This window comes from Centroberyx gerrardi, chromosome 2 (assembly GCF_048128805.1).
Source record: "Centroberyx gerrardi isolate f3 chromosome 2, fCenGer3.hap1.cur.20231027, whole genome shotgun sequence".
NCBI classification, from domain to species: domain Eukaryota; kingdom Metazoa; phylum Chordata; class Actinopteri; order Beryciformes; family Berycidae; genus Centroberyx; species Centroberyx gerrardi.
The window spans coordinates 17,611,393-17,628,535 of NC_135998.1; the positions used below are offsets into that span (position 1 = coordinate 17,611,393).

Below are 17,143 nucleotides of genomic sequence, written 5' to 3' on the forward strand. Positions count from 1 at the left end.
AATAAATGTCCCCTATAACTTATACAAGGTTCACAATTTGCATTAGAATTGTGCTTCAATTAACAACTATCACAGAACAATGATAGTGCTTCATATCTCATTCTATACATAGCTACCTGGTTTATATGTAACCAAAATCACCATGACATTTATCATTAATGTAATAAATCACTAGCATGGCTTTACCAATTTCTGTAATGATTTTATGTTGTACTGATAACTCTCCATTAACTCTAAATTCACTTTAATACTTCACACTTCGCATTTCACTTAATCATTAACACAAAGAAAATAACAACAAAAGGTATCATAGCTCAAGTCAAAGTCTAAACTAAAAGACTGTAGTACCTAGCTAACCAGCTACCATATAAAAGAATACCCGGCTATCTGGCTAAACCCCGCTAGCATCGCAAGCTAGGCTACACGTTAGCATGCTAAAACGAGTGGGTAATTCTTACAAATAACACCTTTTACCACATTTCTCAGTTTTACTCAAGTTGTTCATGAATTAATCTGTTTGCATTTTATAACATTTTACTGAATTTTTACCAAGTTTTAACAGTTTACCCACCTGAGAACAATGACAAGAGGTCACACAAGTTAGCGTGTAGAATGTTCTGGCAATCTCTCGGCTTCCTCACTCTTAACCCAAACCAGAACGAAGGACCCCAATAGTCTAGGGCTGTGGAGTAACGGTAGGATCCCGAGCTCGAGGCCTAGTTACTGTTACAAAGCGATCCATTCTACTTCACATATTAACCTAGTAGTAGGCTAGTTATTAATTATTTTAGCACCAAACTGCATTTTAGCCAACACTTAGCTTGCTAGCAAGCCAGCTATTTTTTTTCACTGGCGGTTGGCTCTGCATCACGCACCGTGGTTGCATGGGAATCATTCGTTTTGTAAATCGTTTTTGTCAAAAGTAGCTTATTATTGCCTATTAATGCTTGGAGTTTACTCAATATTATTATTTTTGTCTAAAATACATTTTTAAATTTTTCACATAAATTATTTTGACGAAAATTGGCGGACCCCCTGCAGTACCTCCGCGGACCCCCAGTTGAAGACCACTGGTCTAGGTGATAACCACAACAATTGTGCATTTTATGAGAAAAGCATGAAATTTCTAACATAGTGCATACCATAAGGTTTATTTTCAGATGTGGAGGGAAGTCAGATTTGACCTCTGAGGACCGTCAGAGGTCAAATACAAGATGGCCGTCAGTCCACCGGGTCTAATGTTCAAACACGTTTAATTTTGGAACCAAACATTTAAGGTGTCATTTCCAACTAAGTTGGGGATGCCCATTCATTTGGTGATACTTTTGAGATGCTAGAACCCAAGGACATGCATTTAGATCATGGTCAAGGTCAAATTACGTTAAAAACTTTTGGACATTCTTTTGCTAATACATTTATTTTAGCTTGGACACTGGATTGGACCTATGCAATATAGTGAAACTTCGCTTCCATTTTGACAAAAAATTAACAGAATAGACCCATGGTGCTAGTCTATTTTAATACTATATTAATAGTAATGATGATGATGATAATGGTAATGATCAAAATCATTACCATTATCATCATCAGTCTCCATCATCAGTCTCCAGAACAGAAGCACAGTGCAGTGCACTTGAGTGCAGCTTTGGCACACTTGCACTGTCCAGTGCACCCTTTCTCGCAGCGACAGCGGATCAATTCATGGCACGATTTTGATGCTTCAGGGAGAGTGGTCCAAAGCGGCTGCCACCCAGTTGTTTCCTTTGTCCAGCCCCAGTCAGATGGCTCTGGCATCTCTGGATCCAGGAGCAATGCCTGGTTCCAACAGTTGGCCTGGTAGCAAGTGCACTTGATGTGCTGCTTGAGTGCTGCCTGGGTTGGAGGATTGTTCTCTAGAGTTCTAGACTTCTGTGTGAAGAGCTGTTTCCTGGCATCATTCACTTCCGTGCTCTCACTGGTTCGGTCGTACATCAACACCACAAATCGCTCTAGCAGTAACATTGATCCTTCACTGACCTCACTTGGCATGCATAGGAGTTCATTGAAAGCATCATTCACCTCTGGGAAAGACTTCCAAGTTTCCCAGGCAGTCTTCTTTCCTCTGCCAGCGAATGCAGATACAGTGTCACACCCGGTGAAAGCGTGAAGGACTGGGAGAGTCAGACACTATGTTGGATTCATTGTGGCAACCATTTCGTGAACCCGACACCAAAGGCAACCTACAGCTCATCAGGAGCTGTCTTGCTGAATGAAGCCACAGCCAGTACCACCACATCAGTATCAACGGTACGTATGGTCACCTTCTTACACCCCTTTTGCACAGCATCTGCCACATGCAGAAGTAGACGAGTGTCGGCCTCCTCTTGCGAACATGGGCAAGGCAGGCCAAGTATGACTCAGCAGGAGAGCAGAGGACTCCACTTCCATCTGTTGCATACAGTTCCTTGCCCTCTGCTAGAGGGAGATGAACAGCTTTGCATGACAGGAAAGCAAACAATTCGGTTTTGTTCTCATCGCATCGAAGGAAGTCCTTCCAGTTCTTTGGCATCACAGTAGAAGGAGCCACCCTTTTCCTGGTGCCCTTTCCCGTCTTCTGTCTGGTTGAGGCTTTCAGGCTGGCAGGTAGGTATACATCCCAGACAAGGTCGATGCGGCTGCTTTTCTCAAGTTGAGCAGAGATGTACGATGTACAAGCTAATGTAAGCGTAGAGCACCATCTACAGGTTAAACTGTATAATAGCATGTAAACTATAATTTCAGTAGATAGGATTAATTCAGTGTAAGTGTAATGAATGTTAGTGAATATGAAATTTGCAAATAAATAAAAATTAACAAATAAATGAAATAGTAGGTCTGTTTTTACCTAACTTATGCATTTTATGCCTCTGACACATATTTTACAGTCCTATACATAGGAATGGTGGAATGTTCAGTGTTACTCCAGGAGTAAGAATATCGTAAATTAAGAACCCTTCATCCGCCAAAATTTGGTCTCTTGGCTTGAAATGATCCAAAATCAAACCAACCAATCAATCAAACCAAAAATGCCAACATATCCAACAACACAGCCAAATGTATCTCTGTCAATCCTGTTTCCATTCTGAGAACCTCCTCGGTCTGCTGAAATGCCAAGTACCTGCTGCGACAGTAGGCTTGCTTTTCCTGCAAGGACTTCAACTTGGCTTTGACACTCTCTAGCTCCATTTCCAACGTGTATTTATTCATGCGATCGGTTGTCATCTGAGTTGAAACACCAGAGCATACCTCCACACTTTCAGATATATCCTCTCCAGGTTTGGTGGTCAATGGCTCTCCTTCTTCACCAGGGTAGTATGGACCGGGGGCATTTCTGAATTTGAAGCTTGGAAATAATAAAATAAAATAAATTATGATAGAACTGCACTTTCCCTCTAAACAACACGGTCAGCAAATATATCAATTATAAGCATAAAATATAGCCACAAGCAGCAGTTGCGGAGTCCAAGCACAATTTGAAAAGACAGACAAACAAAACATTACACAAGGTAGAAAGACACAAAAAGTTGTAAAGATCGGATACACAGTCTATTAGTTATGGCTTAGTCTATAGTTTGTGTTGGCCCGTGATTTCTGTGAAGTTTATCATTTCATTGCAACCACATTGTTGAAGTTATTCACTTTCTATTGGACAATATGCCCCTTGTTCTTGACGACTAATGACTTTGGAAAGGACAAGCCTGGATTTGAACCTACTGAGCCAAACGTCTGTTACAGGTTTACTGAGGAAAAACTAACTAAAGGGAGAAGTATTGTGATACTGCAACCTATGATTGACAGTGCTAATCACTTTATAGAAGTTTGTAGTGCTCTCTATTAACGAATAAATCACTACTAAATCACATGGGCCATAAAACTGCTGCTGCACTGGTGTCTATGGGTTGAATCTTCTGGCCACACCCCAATCAGTAATACCAAATCAGGTAACGTTATTTTGCCATTGACAGATGATGTCAAACACCTGCTTTGAGTTGTATGTGATTTAGTGTTGATTTACTTTTCACAAAACTTCAGAAGGAGCATGTGTAGTGCTATAACAAGCAACTTTACATTTTTTGGCCTATAAATTCTAAACCATATGTTGTAGAAACAATATTCCATTTCCCCTGGATTCCTGGGGTCAAGCTGCATCTATCCATATAGGCCACTCCCATTTCAGCCCACAAGGTTTTCCGCCATTTTGGCCTGAGTCTTGGCCTTGACCTGAGGATGAGCCTGAGCCTGGGTCTGAGTCTGGGCCTGTACCTGGGGCTGAGCCTGGGCATGGGCCTTGGCCTGAGTCTGGCCCTTGGCCTGGCATTGGGCCTGAGCCTGAGCCTGTGCCTGAGCCTGAGCCTGGGCCCGTGGCCTGAGTCTGGGCCTGAGTCTGAGCCTTCCAAGATTCCCCTGACTGACAGGTGCACTCAAAACTACTAGTAGGGATAATACCGTTTTATTCATCAGTCATTGAAATTTTCATCTTTTTTTAATCGAAATAAGTACTAACGAATTTAGTGATTTCTTTTTGTTTTCCTTTTTTTTTTTTTTTGTAAAAAGTAGCCTAACATCCAGCGTGTGTAGTCTCCCCCCCGTCGCCTGTTGATTCAAAATGGTTTCGTCCTGCCGCTTCCAGCAAATGGCTAGTAGACCTAGGCTCTGTTCGAAACCGTTATAACCTTATGTTCATAAAGGATTTAGTCACCAAGTTTTAGAATATGAATGTTATTTTAACTACTCACTTGATGAATGCAAATTGTCCTTAAAGAAATGGGTCTGGAGGGGGTGATAACCCTAGCCAGAGCAGCCAAAAAGTGGGAGAACCTTAAGAAAACATATACGGTAGGTTTTGCCTCAGCTCGTAGCACAATGCTGTTTTAGAATCATTCCTGTAGTGACAATACTGAACGTCTGCAGTGCCTTATGAGTTTTTGATGCCTTAATATTTTAAGGAGATCAAAAAAACACCAACTGGCCAGGGGACAGAGTCTGGGGAAGCCCCTCCTTGTTGCCTCAGCCTGGGGGTGCCCCCCCTGATACTAAAACAGCATCCCCTGACCCTGTAATATAACTGTTGCTTAAAGGGATAGTTTGGTATTTTGAACCCTGTGCCCAAAGAACATGTTTTCCGTCATGATACCTATTAGTAGAAACCATAACTTCGCTAGCTGCCTGCTCCGCCCGTCCGGTAACAACCGGCTGCCCCCTCCTTCTCTACTGCAATAGAGACCTAGGGGCATATGCGACAGTCTTTGAAAACTATGATAAACGCAGTATGCTATCTTGAAAAAATTGTAAAAAAACAGCTTTCTGTCAGCAGTTATTTTTGGAGACAGTGGCATTCTTCTGGCTCTTGTGGACACTTACACCGGCCTAGAAGGTAGTGCGTCTTTGAGAAAAAATAGTTCCTATCCAAATAGAACACAACTATTGACAGAAAGCTTGTTTTTTATTTTACAATTTTTTCAAGATAACTGACCGGTATGATATTACATGTTTTTTGGGCCCAGGGTTCAAAATACCTAACTATTCCTTTAAAGTATGCTTTTTAATTGTTCAACACTTTAATCTTAGGCAATGCTGGACTACCCAGATTTAGAGCGGTTCTGGCAGCCGTACCATAAGGTTCTGCTGGAGTGAAAAAGAGTCTGGGGAGAAAGAAAGAGGTTCTGAAACGAGAGAACCAGCAGCTGCAAGTTCCTCTGCGTCAGCACCTGGACGGCATTTCTGTCAGCGATGAAACCCTCAGCCAACCCAACTCCCTACTCGGGGTGTCTCACCCCACCATCACTGTACCACCACCTACTGACAGACAGCTGCACGTTAAAAAAAAACATACTGCAAAATAGAACAGGGGCAACAAAATGCACAGCTGTTGCTTGGCTACAGTATTTAAAGAATGACATCTATTGTATTTTCAAGAAACCCTTAACTCCTAGTCTTGATACACCTGTTAAATGGCATGTATAATATAAAATTAACAAAATGGACATTATAAAACACAAATACTTTTTTCATTTTATTTAAACAATTTTGTGCCTTGTGCTTAGGTCTTCTTGCTCTTCTTATCCTTTTCCTTCTTCTTGCTGGGCTACTGGGCGTTGGCCTTTTTGTAGAGGTAAAGTCCCACCATCTCCCAGCAGAGTGGGCACCAGGACGGGCGTCACCAAGGTTTGAATACATTTGGGGCTGAGCCCAAGTAATGTGGGGATGAGCTGGGGAGGGACATTCCATGTATTTGACCTTACAGAACTTATCATTTCATCACTGATACATCTGATTAAGGGTTTTTTCACATATGGTTATTTTTAAAGGAACCACATTCAGTCCTTTTTAAGTCGACCAAAAAGTGAACCAGCTGCATACAAACTCAGTCCTCTTTGTGTTCACAATGCAAATGGACTTACAAGAGGACTAAGCTCTCAAACTCACTGAACTCAGACCACCTCCTGGTGCGGTCTGAGTTTGGTTTGTTTTAGAGGGTCTGAGTTCATTTGTTATATTCACATATGCCCAAAAAAAATGCTGAGTCACTGGACTTGGGAAGCTGAAACGGACCAAGTGTGAAAACACCCTTTGGATAACCTACGGACATCTTCCAATAAATTTTGTTACAACTGGATACTTATCTGCAAAAAAAATTTATTCAAAGCTATCGGTGAATCGAATTCATAGCAGAGGTTATGTAGCAAAAGGCACACTTTGCCTAATCATTGTAGGAGCCTACACATCACATTGTAAACACACACATCTCACCATGTAACTGACTGTAAATGAAGACAAGACACAGAATATTGCCTCGTTCATCTGTATTGGCCATCACTTAATAACGTGTATGGATACAAACTTATTTTAACTCTGAAAAGAGTTTAAGCATATAAATCTGCAGAGCATGGGTAGAAGAAAGTCCAGTTCATTTGCATGGTTCTCATACATACTGCTGCTCCGTGTCAAATATAGAGTTCACTTTGAGGGGAAAAAAAAAAGGTTGAAGTGCATCTCAGTAGTCTAGAAATGCTTTCCTCAACTCATATCCTCTTTCCATCCACAATCTTGAGGAAGAGTAGGGCTGAAACTACAAATTAGACTACAAGAAGCACTGTGAAACTCTTAAGGTGGACTGAGAAAATAATGGTAATCATCTCTGAACCTCTCCTGGCGTCCTCCATCTCCACTGTCTTACCCCATCATTCCTCACTGATCTCTCCATCACAACCTTCTCTCACTGTCCCTGTTGTATTTGTTTTATGTAGGCTAGTTTGGGCTTAACACATAATACATATTTGCTTATAATACATGGACATAGATTTATGTAGCATTTGTTATTGATTTATTTGATTCATGTACTGTTTAAGAAACCTACCTGATAGTTGCCACTAGGTGGCAGTATTGGTCAGTTAACATCAGAATGCCTACATGTTTGGCAGGCCCAGAATGCCTTGTTCTTGAATATACAGGAAGAGAATGTTAGACTGAAGTGTGTTCCGGAGAGAAATATGGCGACTAGCCTAAGGTTATGCTACTGATGTAACATGTTTGAGAACATTCAGTAAAGTCAACATAAGAACAACAGTGACGTTCCGTTCGTTTATTTCGTACAGAAGTTAGAACGTACGGTACGGTCAGAACAGTCCCTTCCTCACAGTCTCTTCCTCATCTTGCCCTTCTTGTGGGCGCCCCGTCCGAAACCAGACTTTTTCATATCACCCAGCCGCTGTTTGTTGTTGCCACGGAGCTTCCTGAGGCCTCCGCTCTGTAGGAATTGGTGCTTCTGATTTTTCTTGCGCTGCTTCAGGATCTGCTCGCTCGACTTCAGCTCTGAGCGCACTCTCTGGCCACCAGCCGTCTGCTGTGGTCCTCCAGGGCTGTGGAACTGAGGACCTCGCCGACCTCGGCCACGACCTGGGAGAGGGACAATAAGAGGAGAGAGGGATGAGAAGAAAGGGATGAGAAAAAACTCCATACTTTGCTTTTTTGGTTGATGCATATAATAATATCCAGAGTTGAAAATCAACTACGCAGGACAGAACTGCTAGGTAGTCAATGGTGGGGTGAAATATTACTTCCTGCTTGGAAATTAAAACAGAAAAGTTCACACTATCCTTGCAGGTTAGGGAATGGGGGAGATTACATAGATTAAAATGGGATTACAATCATCTGATTATAAAAACGGTAATTGTGATCCATGAACAAAATAATGAGATCATTTAAAAGGTTTCTTTTTGGATTGTTCTGAACAATATTTGAAAGGGAAAACAGGCCTTATAGCTTATGGATATAATCATAATTTTAAATATTTTTAAATGAGGGTTGATAATGGCCTGGTATAACAACGCCTCAAATTACATTCTGCAAACTTGACATTTAACTTCAAATTGTATGGATTTTTGAGGTAATGTACCATATGAGTAACTGTTTGACTAATCCCATAGATTTCATTAATGATTACTGTTTTACCAAGGTAGTCGGTTAGGTTGATGGATTACATTTTGAAAGCAAACGTCTTAAAATGGTTAAAGTTGAGACGGAGGAAGCACTCCTACCTCCTCCAGCGTTCCTCCCCCTTCCTCCTCCTCCAGCGTTCCTCCCCCTTCCTCCTCCTCCCGTTTCTCCATCGAAGGCAGGCCCTTCATCATCCACCTTGTATTTTTTCTTCCACTCCTCGTAACTGACACGCCGTCAAAGTTATATAACAACTCAACAATGCAGCAAAACAAAGTAGTAGTGTGGTAGTACAGAAATACATTTGTATGCACAGTAATATAGCAATAACAGTGGAGATACTACAAAACAAAGAGACACCCTGTTCATTGTGCCAGAAAGGATACAAGTTCTTCTTCCTGTTGTTACTGACAACCTGGCCGCTATCCGTTCTAACCTTCTTCTTCTGGTCTTCTTTTCCCGTTTCTGTGATGAAGCGCTTCCTCTTGCGGTCCCTACAGAGTGACAGAGAGGGAGATGCTTAACATGGTATAAAAGTTGTGTATATGTGTAAGCGAGAGAGAAAAGTGAGTGATTGAATGAGTGAGTCAGATTTTTCACCATTTCATAATCTTTTTGTGCTGGTTGAGTCTGTCTCCCTCATCTCCCATGAGGTCTAGGACAGCTGAAGAGGCTTGCAGTTCAAAAGAAGTGCCCTCTCCCCCCAGACTTAACCTGATGACAAACAGAACAGAAGTCAAAGGTTATAAAACACAGATAATACATGGTAATCATCTCAGAGAAGCCGCTACGTCTTTTCCACTGTTTAATCTAATGTCTTTTCATGCACATTCAAAAAATCTCAAAAGGTTCATGTTTGCCTGTCTGTTTCCTTACCCTCTCTCAGAGTTGAAGTCTTTGGGCCTGTATGGGATGTAATGCTCTTCATCTTTGACCGTCTGTTTGCTCTTCTTGCTCTTTGGCTTTTGTTCTTCACTATCCTGCTGCGGTCCTCTCCTCTTTCCACCCACCACCTCTGAGAACACCCCCTGGTGGAGAAATACAGAATTACAAGTTCACTGACATTGACAGTAAAAAATATCAGGATAATTGCAACACTGATGATTTGAGTTATAGCAGAGATGCTGCTATAGGTTATATTTGCTAAAGTTTGCACACAATGTTAAGTGTGTACAAAACTCTTCTACTCTTGCGGAATAAAAACGTCCTTTACTACTATTTGCTATTTACGACAACTTTAATGAAAGCACATAAAATTGATCAAACGAAACCAATAGCCACTTTTAGCTCCTTCTCCTGTTTTTGGAGGTATGTGAACAGTTGTATGACATTTTGCCCCCTGAATCAACTTCTGATGGAGAACCTCTGTTACCTTTAGATCCTCCTCCTCCTCCTCATCCTCCTCGCCTGTGATGCGTGTGGAAGTCTGGCTGGCGGTTGGGTTGCGGCTCTGCTGCAGCCTGCTCTCTGCAGCCAGGTCTTCTCTCTGCTTGCTGAACTTGTCCACCAGCCGCATGTCCCTGGAACGCTTGGCCCGCATCACCTCACTGGCCGTTGTCTTACTGTTGGAGTTGATCTCAAAGATAGTCTGGAAGAAGGAAGACACTTTGTTTTATCACAGTGTTGATTCCAACACTCTGAGATAATTGCATTAACGTCAACCCATTCAGCAGGATTTAGTTAAAACACAACTCACTGATTTGGATTTGTAGCCCTTGATGGCATCAACTATTTGGAGGCGCTCCAATTCCATTTTCTCCAACCCTGACCCTAAAACAAGGTCAACACAAGTAGTGTTAAACAATCCAAAGACAATACTTCAACCAACATCTGATGACGGAGAATTAAATGCTGTTATTAACTACTGACTGAGCATCATTATCACCACAATTGCTCTCTTCACAATGTTCACCATCATCCAAACTGACCTAGTAGCGGATGGACAGCCATGTTGGACAGATCCGTGTTTTTGACCCGTCTGATGGACTCCGGTGAGGGGCTTGGTCGCGACTTGAGGTACTGCTTGTAGGCGTTCTCTGAGACGCGATGTAGATTCTGCAGGTCCAGGGAGCTGTCGTGGGCCGTGGCCAACTGAGAAGCTTCATCATCAAGGATACTTTGAGGGACCCGACCAAACACACCATCTGAATCTGCAGAAGGGGAGGAAGGTTTGGATAGGTCGGAGTGAGGGGGGAGAGGGAGAGAGAGTGCTAAAATTAATTAATTAATACTTTTACAAATCTAAAGAAAGTCAACTAGAAGAGCAAGGAGGAAAGTATTATATCAACACAAACCACAAATCAGATTTCCATCAATTCAAGACCAGAGAGGCATTCTGCGAAGCCTACCTGGAGCGTTTTCAGGTGTTGCCAGCTGAAGGGGCCTTCCCAGGAAGAGGTGGAGGTCATAGACAAAAGGCACCTCGTCCGGACACACCATACTGTAGGCTGTACCGCTGCGCCCCGCACGTGCCACACGGCCTGATGGAAAAACACAGGGGATGATCATCATGTATCACATCAGCCTCATCACTTTTCCCTTATCAAGTCTGTCAAAAAATATCTGTTAAAGGAAAAGAATATACCAATTTAACACAACTGAAATGGTCACTTTGGTCATTTCCACTGTGTAAAAATATTGTGAATACCTCAGCCCTTACTACCAGTTAATTAGGCTGCTTTGGATCAAACCCCATTTCCTAAATTCATCACAAGCTGTTCATGTCTAATGGGCTTAAATGCAGATGTTTATATATTGTGTTTAGGCCACCTACCAACTCTGTGCAAGAAGAGTTTGGCCTTGGAGGGGAAGTTGTAGTTGATGACATTGTCCAGCAGGGGGATGTCTATACCACGAGCCGCAACATCTGTCACAATCAGCACCATGGCTTTCCGGTGGACAAACTTCCCAATGTTGATCTTCCTGGCTGTCTGGTCCAGGGCGCTGTAGATGTAGGCACACTCCAGGCCTTCCAACGACAACAACTGGACATAAAAACAAAAGAAGCTAAAACTTCACCAAAAATAAAGCATTTCTTGCACACAAATCCGTAAAAACTTTTAAGAGTCTGCTATCCATTAGCGCTGGAAAAATACATGGAAGGCACAAAAGACTGTAATTCTGGTGGTGGTATCTCACCTCTTTGATGTACTCTACATGGTGTTTGGTGGCAACGAAGACGACTGTCTGCTCCTGAGGCTTCACCACATTCCTCAGTAAATGGAGCAACAGTGCCGGCTTGTCATCCATACGCAGATGGAAGAACGACAGCTGGAGGAAGACAGGAGAAATAAAAAGATGTTGGAACGATGATACAGATAAGATATGGACCGGGGATTTATCTACCTATGGTGTCAATTCTGTCATGTTTCAGTAATTGGTCACTGCCTTTACCTTCATCAGCTCACTGATCTTAGAATCCACATCCAAACGAATCAGCACTGGTTCTGTCAGCCCTGTAAATAAAAAGGTATTTACTTACATGTCTTCAACACCAACATGCACATTATTGAAGATGCTTTCAAACGTTTCCAAGTGCAACTGCCATTCAAAGACTTGGGATGCTCAATAGTCACTATGAATCTATACTCAAAATACAAGCAAAACCACCAAAGGAAAAGCCCTCACAGCTGTGCAGATTACAGCCATTAACGGGAGATAGCTCTGTCTTACCAGCTCTGGCAAACTCCACCAGTAGTTTGGGCAGGGTGGCGGAGAACAGCAGGGTCTGCCTGGTGTCTGGAAGCCTCCGGATGATCTCCTGGAGCTGCTCGGCAAAACCCATTTCAAACAACCTGAGGGGAGTAGGAGCATTGACACGTTCACACACATCTACAACTGAATCCAACACACAAAATGAAACTATGACAACTTTGTATGCACATCACGTACCTGTCAGCCTCATCAAACACCACATACTCTACACTCTGCAGCTTCAGGTTCATCTCCTTGACAACATGCATGAGACGACCGGGGGTACCGATGATTCTGAGGGGAAGAGGACAGAGATAAGGAATATAATACACATGCGGCCAAGGAACCTGTATCTGCTGCCATCATGACAAAATAATCTCTCCTTTCGTGCATACTTACATGTCAGGGTTTTCGTGAAGAGCGGCAAACTGATCATCCATTCTGGAAAAGAGCCGCAGCATTTAAATCCAGTGTAAGGGGACAATGGCAAGCATTTCAGATTTCAACAGAAAAAAAAAGTAAAAGCACAAGACAATTAGAGAGTCACACACACCTGTCTCCACCAAGGATCAAGGCAGTCTTGAGGCCAGTGAATTTTCCCAACTGTAACACAAAAGGAATACCAACATTACTCTTTCTTTAGGAAATCAACATGAAATCGGGGACAACACTGAATAACAAAGTCACAAAGGCTTACCTCTCCAAAGAGAAAACATTGACTAAGCTATAACTAAATTAAAACTTAAATTTCAAACAGAAAATTACAGCTGTGATTCAAGGGTTCACGTCCTAGATGTTTAAGAACCAATATGAACTATATGCTGTTATTACATAGGCCACACCGACATCACCAACCACAACCAAACTTGACATTTTGACTAAAGCTTGTACCTAGAGCATGTGCAAAAAGTCTCTAGCATGTAGCATCTCATAGAAAATTGAGAAACAGTGGAAGAACAATGATTAAAAAAATAATACATCAGTAGAAAAACAGTGGTTCAGCTCTACTGGTTTGAACAGGTAGATACAGCTGCTAGCAGCGATTACGTGGTTCAAGCCCAAATTAATTTTAAGCCCAATATGAGCTATATGTCATTATTGTGTAGGCAACGGCCACATGCATCAACAGCAACCAAACTCAATATTTTGACTAATACTTGCACCTACTTTATCCAATTTTGCTGGAAAAAGGTAACAAAGTGTAGCTCAACCCCACTTTAGGTGTATACCAATTTGGTAATAATAGGTCAAAAATTACAAAAGCCTTTTCAAGAAATTCATAATGGCAGAAATTCATTGTGTTGTCCTTGGGTGGAACAAGAAGCATATTTGGGACAGAAGAGCTGGATCAGGTTAGGAGGTTTAGTGTCAATTGGACTTGCTTCATGTGAGATATGGCCTTTTAAATTTTGAAATCTCACTACAGCGCCCCCATCTGGACAAATTGCATGAAATTTGGTACATGTGAAATGGTTTTCTAGACAAGGCTGCCAAATTTAATACATTTTGGTATTCAAGCTGTTAAATGATTATTATGTTATAGGCCATGTTTTCACCCACTTTCACCAATCAGGACTAAACTTCATATTCAGCTGAGCATATGATCCTTCAACACGTGTTCCAAATTTCATACAATTTCACCAACTGGATTAGGAGATACAGTTTTGTGGCCCCTGTTGGTTCGGCCCGATGGCCTTGACCCCCCAGTGAGCGACAACAAGCCTAGGTACAAACAGTAATCAGTCTGCTCATCTGAACAGCTACTCCTTCTGACCTCTTTGGTAAACTTCATGGTCTGCAGAGCCAGCTCTCTGGTGGGCGTGAGAATGAGGGCCCGGGCCCCCGTCTGGGCCTGCGGGGCCTTCAGCTTCTCAAACATGGGCACCAGGAAGGCAGCCGTCTTACCACTGCCAGTCCTAGCCATGGCCACTACGTCCTTGCCATCCAAAATCACTGGGACAGTCTGGAGCAGGGAAGAGAAGAATTGGGCATGAAATACTGTGCTGCTAGCAGTCATAAAGTTTGGAATATAAAGATGCTGAAGTGTCGCTGACTAACCTTTCGCTGGATTGGAGTAGGGACTTTGTAACCCTTCTTCATGACCCCTTTAAAAACTGGGTAACTGAGACCTGAAATCAGACATAAGGTTCTCATGCAACATTCAATCAATCAATCAATCAATCAGTGTTGTTATTGTTAGCCAGGTAAACCATAGAGGTAAAAACAACATGACACAATGTTCTACATAAAAGGAAACATGAAAACATCAAACTACCTAAAAACAAACAAACATGGATACATAAAATCCCCAAAACAATTAATTTTCACTTTCATAGAAACTCATAGAGTTTAAAAGAGACAAAGTGCAAAAGTGCACATATGGAAATCTTTTCCAGCTACAATTTAAATATCCAGGGAGAAGGTGTGACTCCTGTTGAACGTAGGTAAATGTTTGTCATCTGAAAATTAATAACATGGCATTTTGTCACGGGACAGATCTTCATTCTGATGCTGTGAGCCGTGCCTCTTCACTGGACTATGCAGTTATATTTTGTAGTTTCTCTTGACTCAGCCCTGTGCCTGTCTCTGTTTCTCACCCATGGACTGAAAGCCTCCAGACTTCTTCTTCTTCTTGTTTTGGGCCCTAACCAGCTCCCTGGTGTCGGGCTCCACATCTGACAGGCAGTCTGACGAGGCAGGGAAACGAGGCAACGTCCTGCCCGGCTGTGAAACAAATAAAAACACACAGCCATGCTCGTTAACAACACGATAGATGTACTAGTAGAGACTCTACTCACAGCTGTCGTTTCATTTATCAGTTGTTTTCTGTCGGGTAGCATAGCTTATAATGTTAACTACGGGTTAGCTTCACATGCCACCACCAACGGCTGACTTGGTCCAGAAATCAAACATACAGTTCAGCATTCACTCGATTACGAGAAGCAGTTGGGGTAAATAATAACTCTTTTTTTGTTTTTAAACAGTAGTTATCCTTACATTATCATCTTCCTTAATTTCGGCAGCCAGTTCAAAGTCTCCAGTATCTGAATCCACCTCCGGGTCCCTGTTGCCTGCGTGTCTCTTTTTCTTCGTCAGTTTCTTCTTCCTCTGCGCCATATTTCAGTGCCGCGTGCTCTTCAGACTCCGCTCACTACTTTTAAAATTTTTGTTATGAAATAATAAATAAATTTTAAAAAGTAAGACAAGTTAGTGTTCAAAAGAGTTCCGATTAATTTCGACACACAACAACACGGTGGGCAGACATTTTTGAAACACGTGTATTTCTTCTTCTTCTTTTTCCTTGCAGTTTGACTGCTGGTGTCCAAAGTTAAAGCTCATTACCGCCACCTGCTGCATCGGAGTGTAGGCCGAGATTACGGATGGATGGATGGATGGGTGGGTGGATGGATGGATGGATGGATGGATGGATGGATGGATGGATGGATGGATGGATGGAAACAGCAGACAGCAGCAAGTGTGTGCAATCTCATACAGTTAATTTGGCAAGATATATGTAACTGGTTAGCACCAAAAGTCACTTTTATTTCAAGGAATATTTGACATGTTAAATAACAACAAGGATGAACTCTATTGCAGTGTGATTATATCTGTAGCAAAATATATATACTATACATAAAACAAGAGTGTTGAAAACATATACTGTTTTTATAACCTTTCCACAGGAATAAATTATATGTAAAATGACGTCAAAGTGATGAAAAACATAAAGGCAATGGAGCCGTATAATACCCATTTGTTCTATCTATCTATAATGGTTAAAGAAAAAGAAGAAACATTAATTTATGTACCACTTGTTGTTATGTTTCTGTCTTTGCTATACTTCCCACAGCATAATTATAATAAATATAAGTATAATGCTGAAGTACTTTGCAGTCTACAGTGACCCAGCCTCAGTCTAGTCAGTTTCCTATCACCAGCCATATAAGCATCCTGTTGTTATTCTTGTGGTTATCTGACCAATGGTGGTATCTGGTGATGAGGTAATTTCACTATCTCAGCCTCAGGTCCCTTGTTAATAATGCCGTGACTCAGTTATGTAAAATAATTAACTCCACTTTTTCTTTGGCCATTGTAGATTGTGTAATTTTGTTCGCCATTATATTACCCTTCACCCTATCATGCCTTGGATCCCATAATTGTCCCGTCTTACAGCCTAATTTCTCTTGGTCTAAAGAAGCATAATAATATCTCATTTACTGACTAAGGACGTGCATTTGATGAACCATACTTCAAAGCCAATAAGGCAGCAGCTAAATCGAAGCATATAACAGAATTTTCCGGTCTCGCTTTTCCCCTCAAAGCCCAAATTAACATCATTAATTCTGTGGAGAAGACTGACATTCTGTTTGAAAACCACAAGCCTTGATGAACACGAAGTAGAGGAGCATAGATTCCAAACCCTGATTTCTGATCCATCTGTAAAAATCTGTAATTAAGATCTCATGTCCATTTTTATATGTTTTTCAGCTACCTGACTTCAGTTATCAATATCTGAGATCCATTTGTGGATCAGCTAGTGTCCCACAAAGAAACAGAGAGAAATTAGTATTCTTTCATTTACATGAAAATTCTACATTTCATTCAAACCTTGATTATACCCGCATATCCTAATCCAAAAATGTCTATTGGATCGTTATCTTAATCCAATTATGTGTTCGTTTTAATGGATTTCGGTCATTTCCACCAGTTAGGCTGGAGTAGGCCTAACAGTTTTTTGAATGACATCTAATTTTGCCAAAGTGGATGCAGCTTGCAGAACCACGCAGCCATAATCTAATCTAAAACTCATCATCTTGAAGTATAATCAGCTTTTTCTCTCTCTCTCTCTCTCTTTCCTGATGCTGAGCTGTATGTCACACAGCCATAGTTCAAAACTGATATAATCACAACAGTACAGCCTACCGTAAATGTACTATTCTTTCTCAGCCAAATGTCTTTGAAACTCAAAACCTTCTTCCATGTCATTATAACTTCA

The 17,143-nt window shown here is 41.6% G+C and overlaps 1 protein-coding gene across 1 annotated transcript; it reads right to left on the reverse strand.

Moving 5' to 3' along the window:
• Positions 1-6,806: 6,806 nt before the first annotated feature.
• Positions 6,807-15,411, reverse strand: ddx54 (DEAD (Asp-Glu-Ala-Asp) box polypeptide 54). Its single transcript, XM_071916028.2, has 20 exons — positions 15,145-15,411; positions 14,745-14,871; positions 14,206-14,276; positions 13,922-14,110; positions 12,701-12,750; positions 12,547-12,588; positions 12,346-12,441; positions 12,127-12,248; positions 11,848-11,909; positions 11,593-11,724; positions 11,228-11,438; positions 10,803-10,934; positions 10,383-10,604; positions 10,151-10,224; positions 9,827-10,042; positions 9,331-9,482; positions 9,055-9,168; positions 8,841-8,948; positions 8,556-8,680; positions 6,807-7,914 (listed from the first exon to the last, which is right to left on the reverse strand). The coding sequence occupies exons 1-20, from the start codon at positions 15,262-15,264 to the stop codon at positions 7,652-7,654; spliced, it is 2,628 nt and encodes an 875-aa protein (XP_071772129.2). The 5' UTR covers positions 15,265-15,411; the 3' UTR covers positions 6,807-7,651.
• Positions 15,412-17,143: the final 1,732 nt, after the last annotated feature.

Coding starts and splice junctions, on each gene's coding strand:
- ddx54 (XM_071916028.2), bottom strand. CDS start 15,264: ATGGCGCAGAGGAAGAAGAAACTGACGAAGAAAAAGAGACACGCAGGC. Junction 14,277..14,744: donor TGGAGGCTTTCAGTCCATGG/GTGAGAAACAGA, acceptor GTCTGATTTCAG/GTCTCAGTTACCCAGTTTTT. Junction 9,169..9,330: donor GACTTCAACTCTGAGAGAGG/GTAAGGAAACAG, acceptor GTTTGTCATCAG/GTTAAGTCTGGGGGGAGAGG.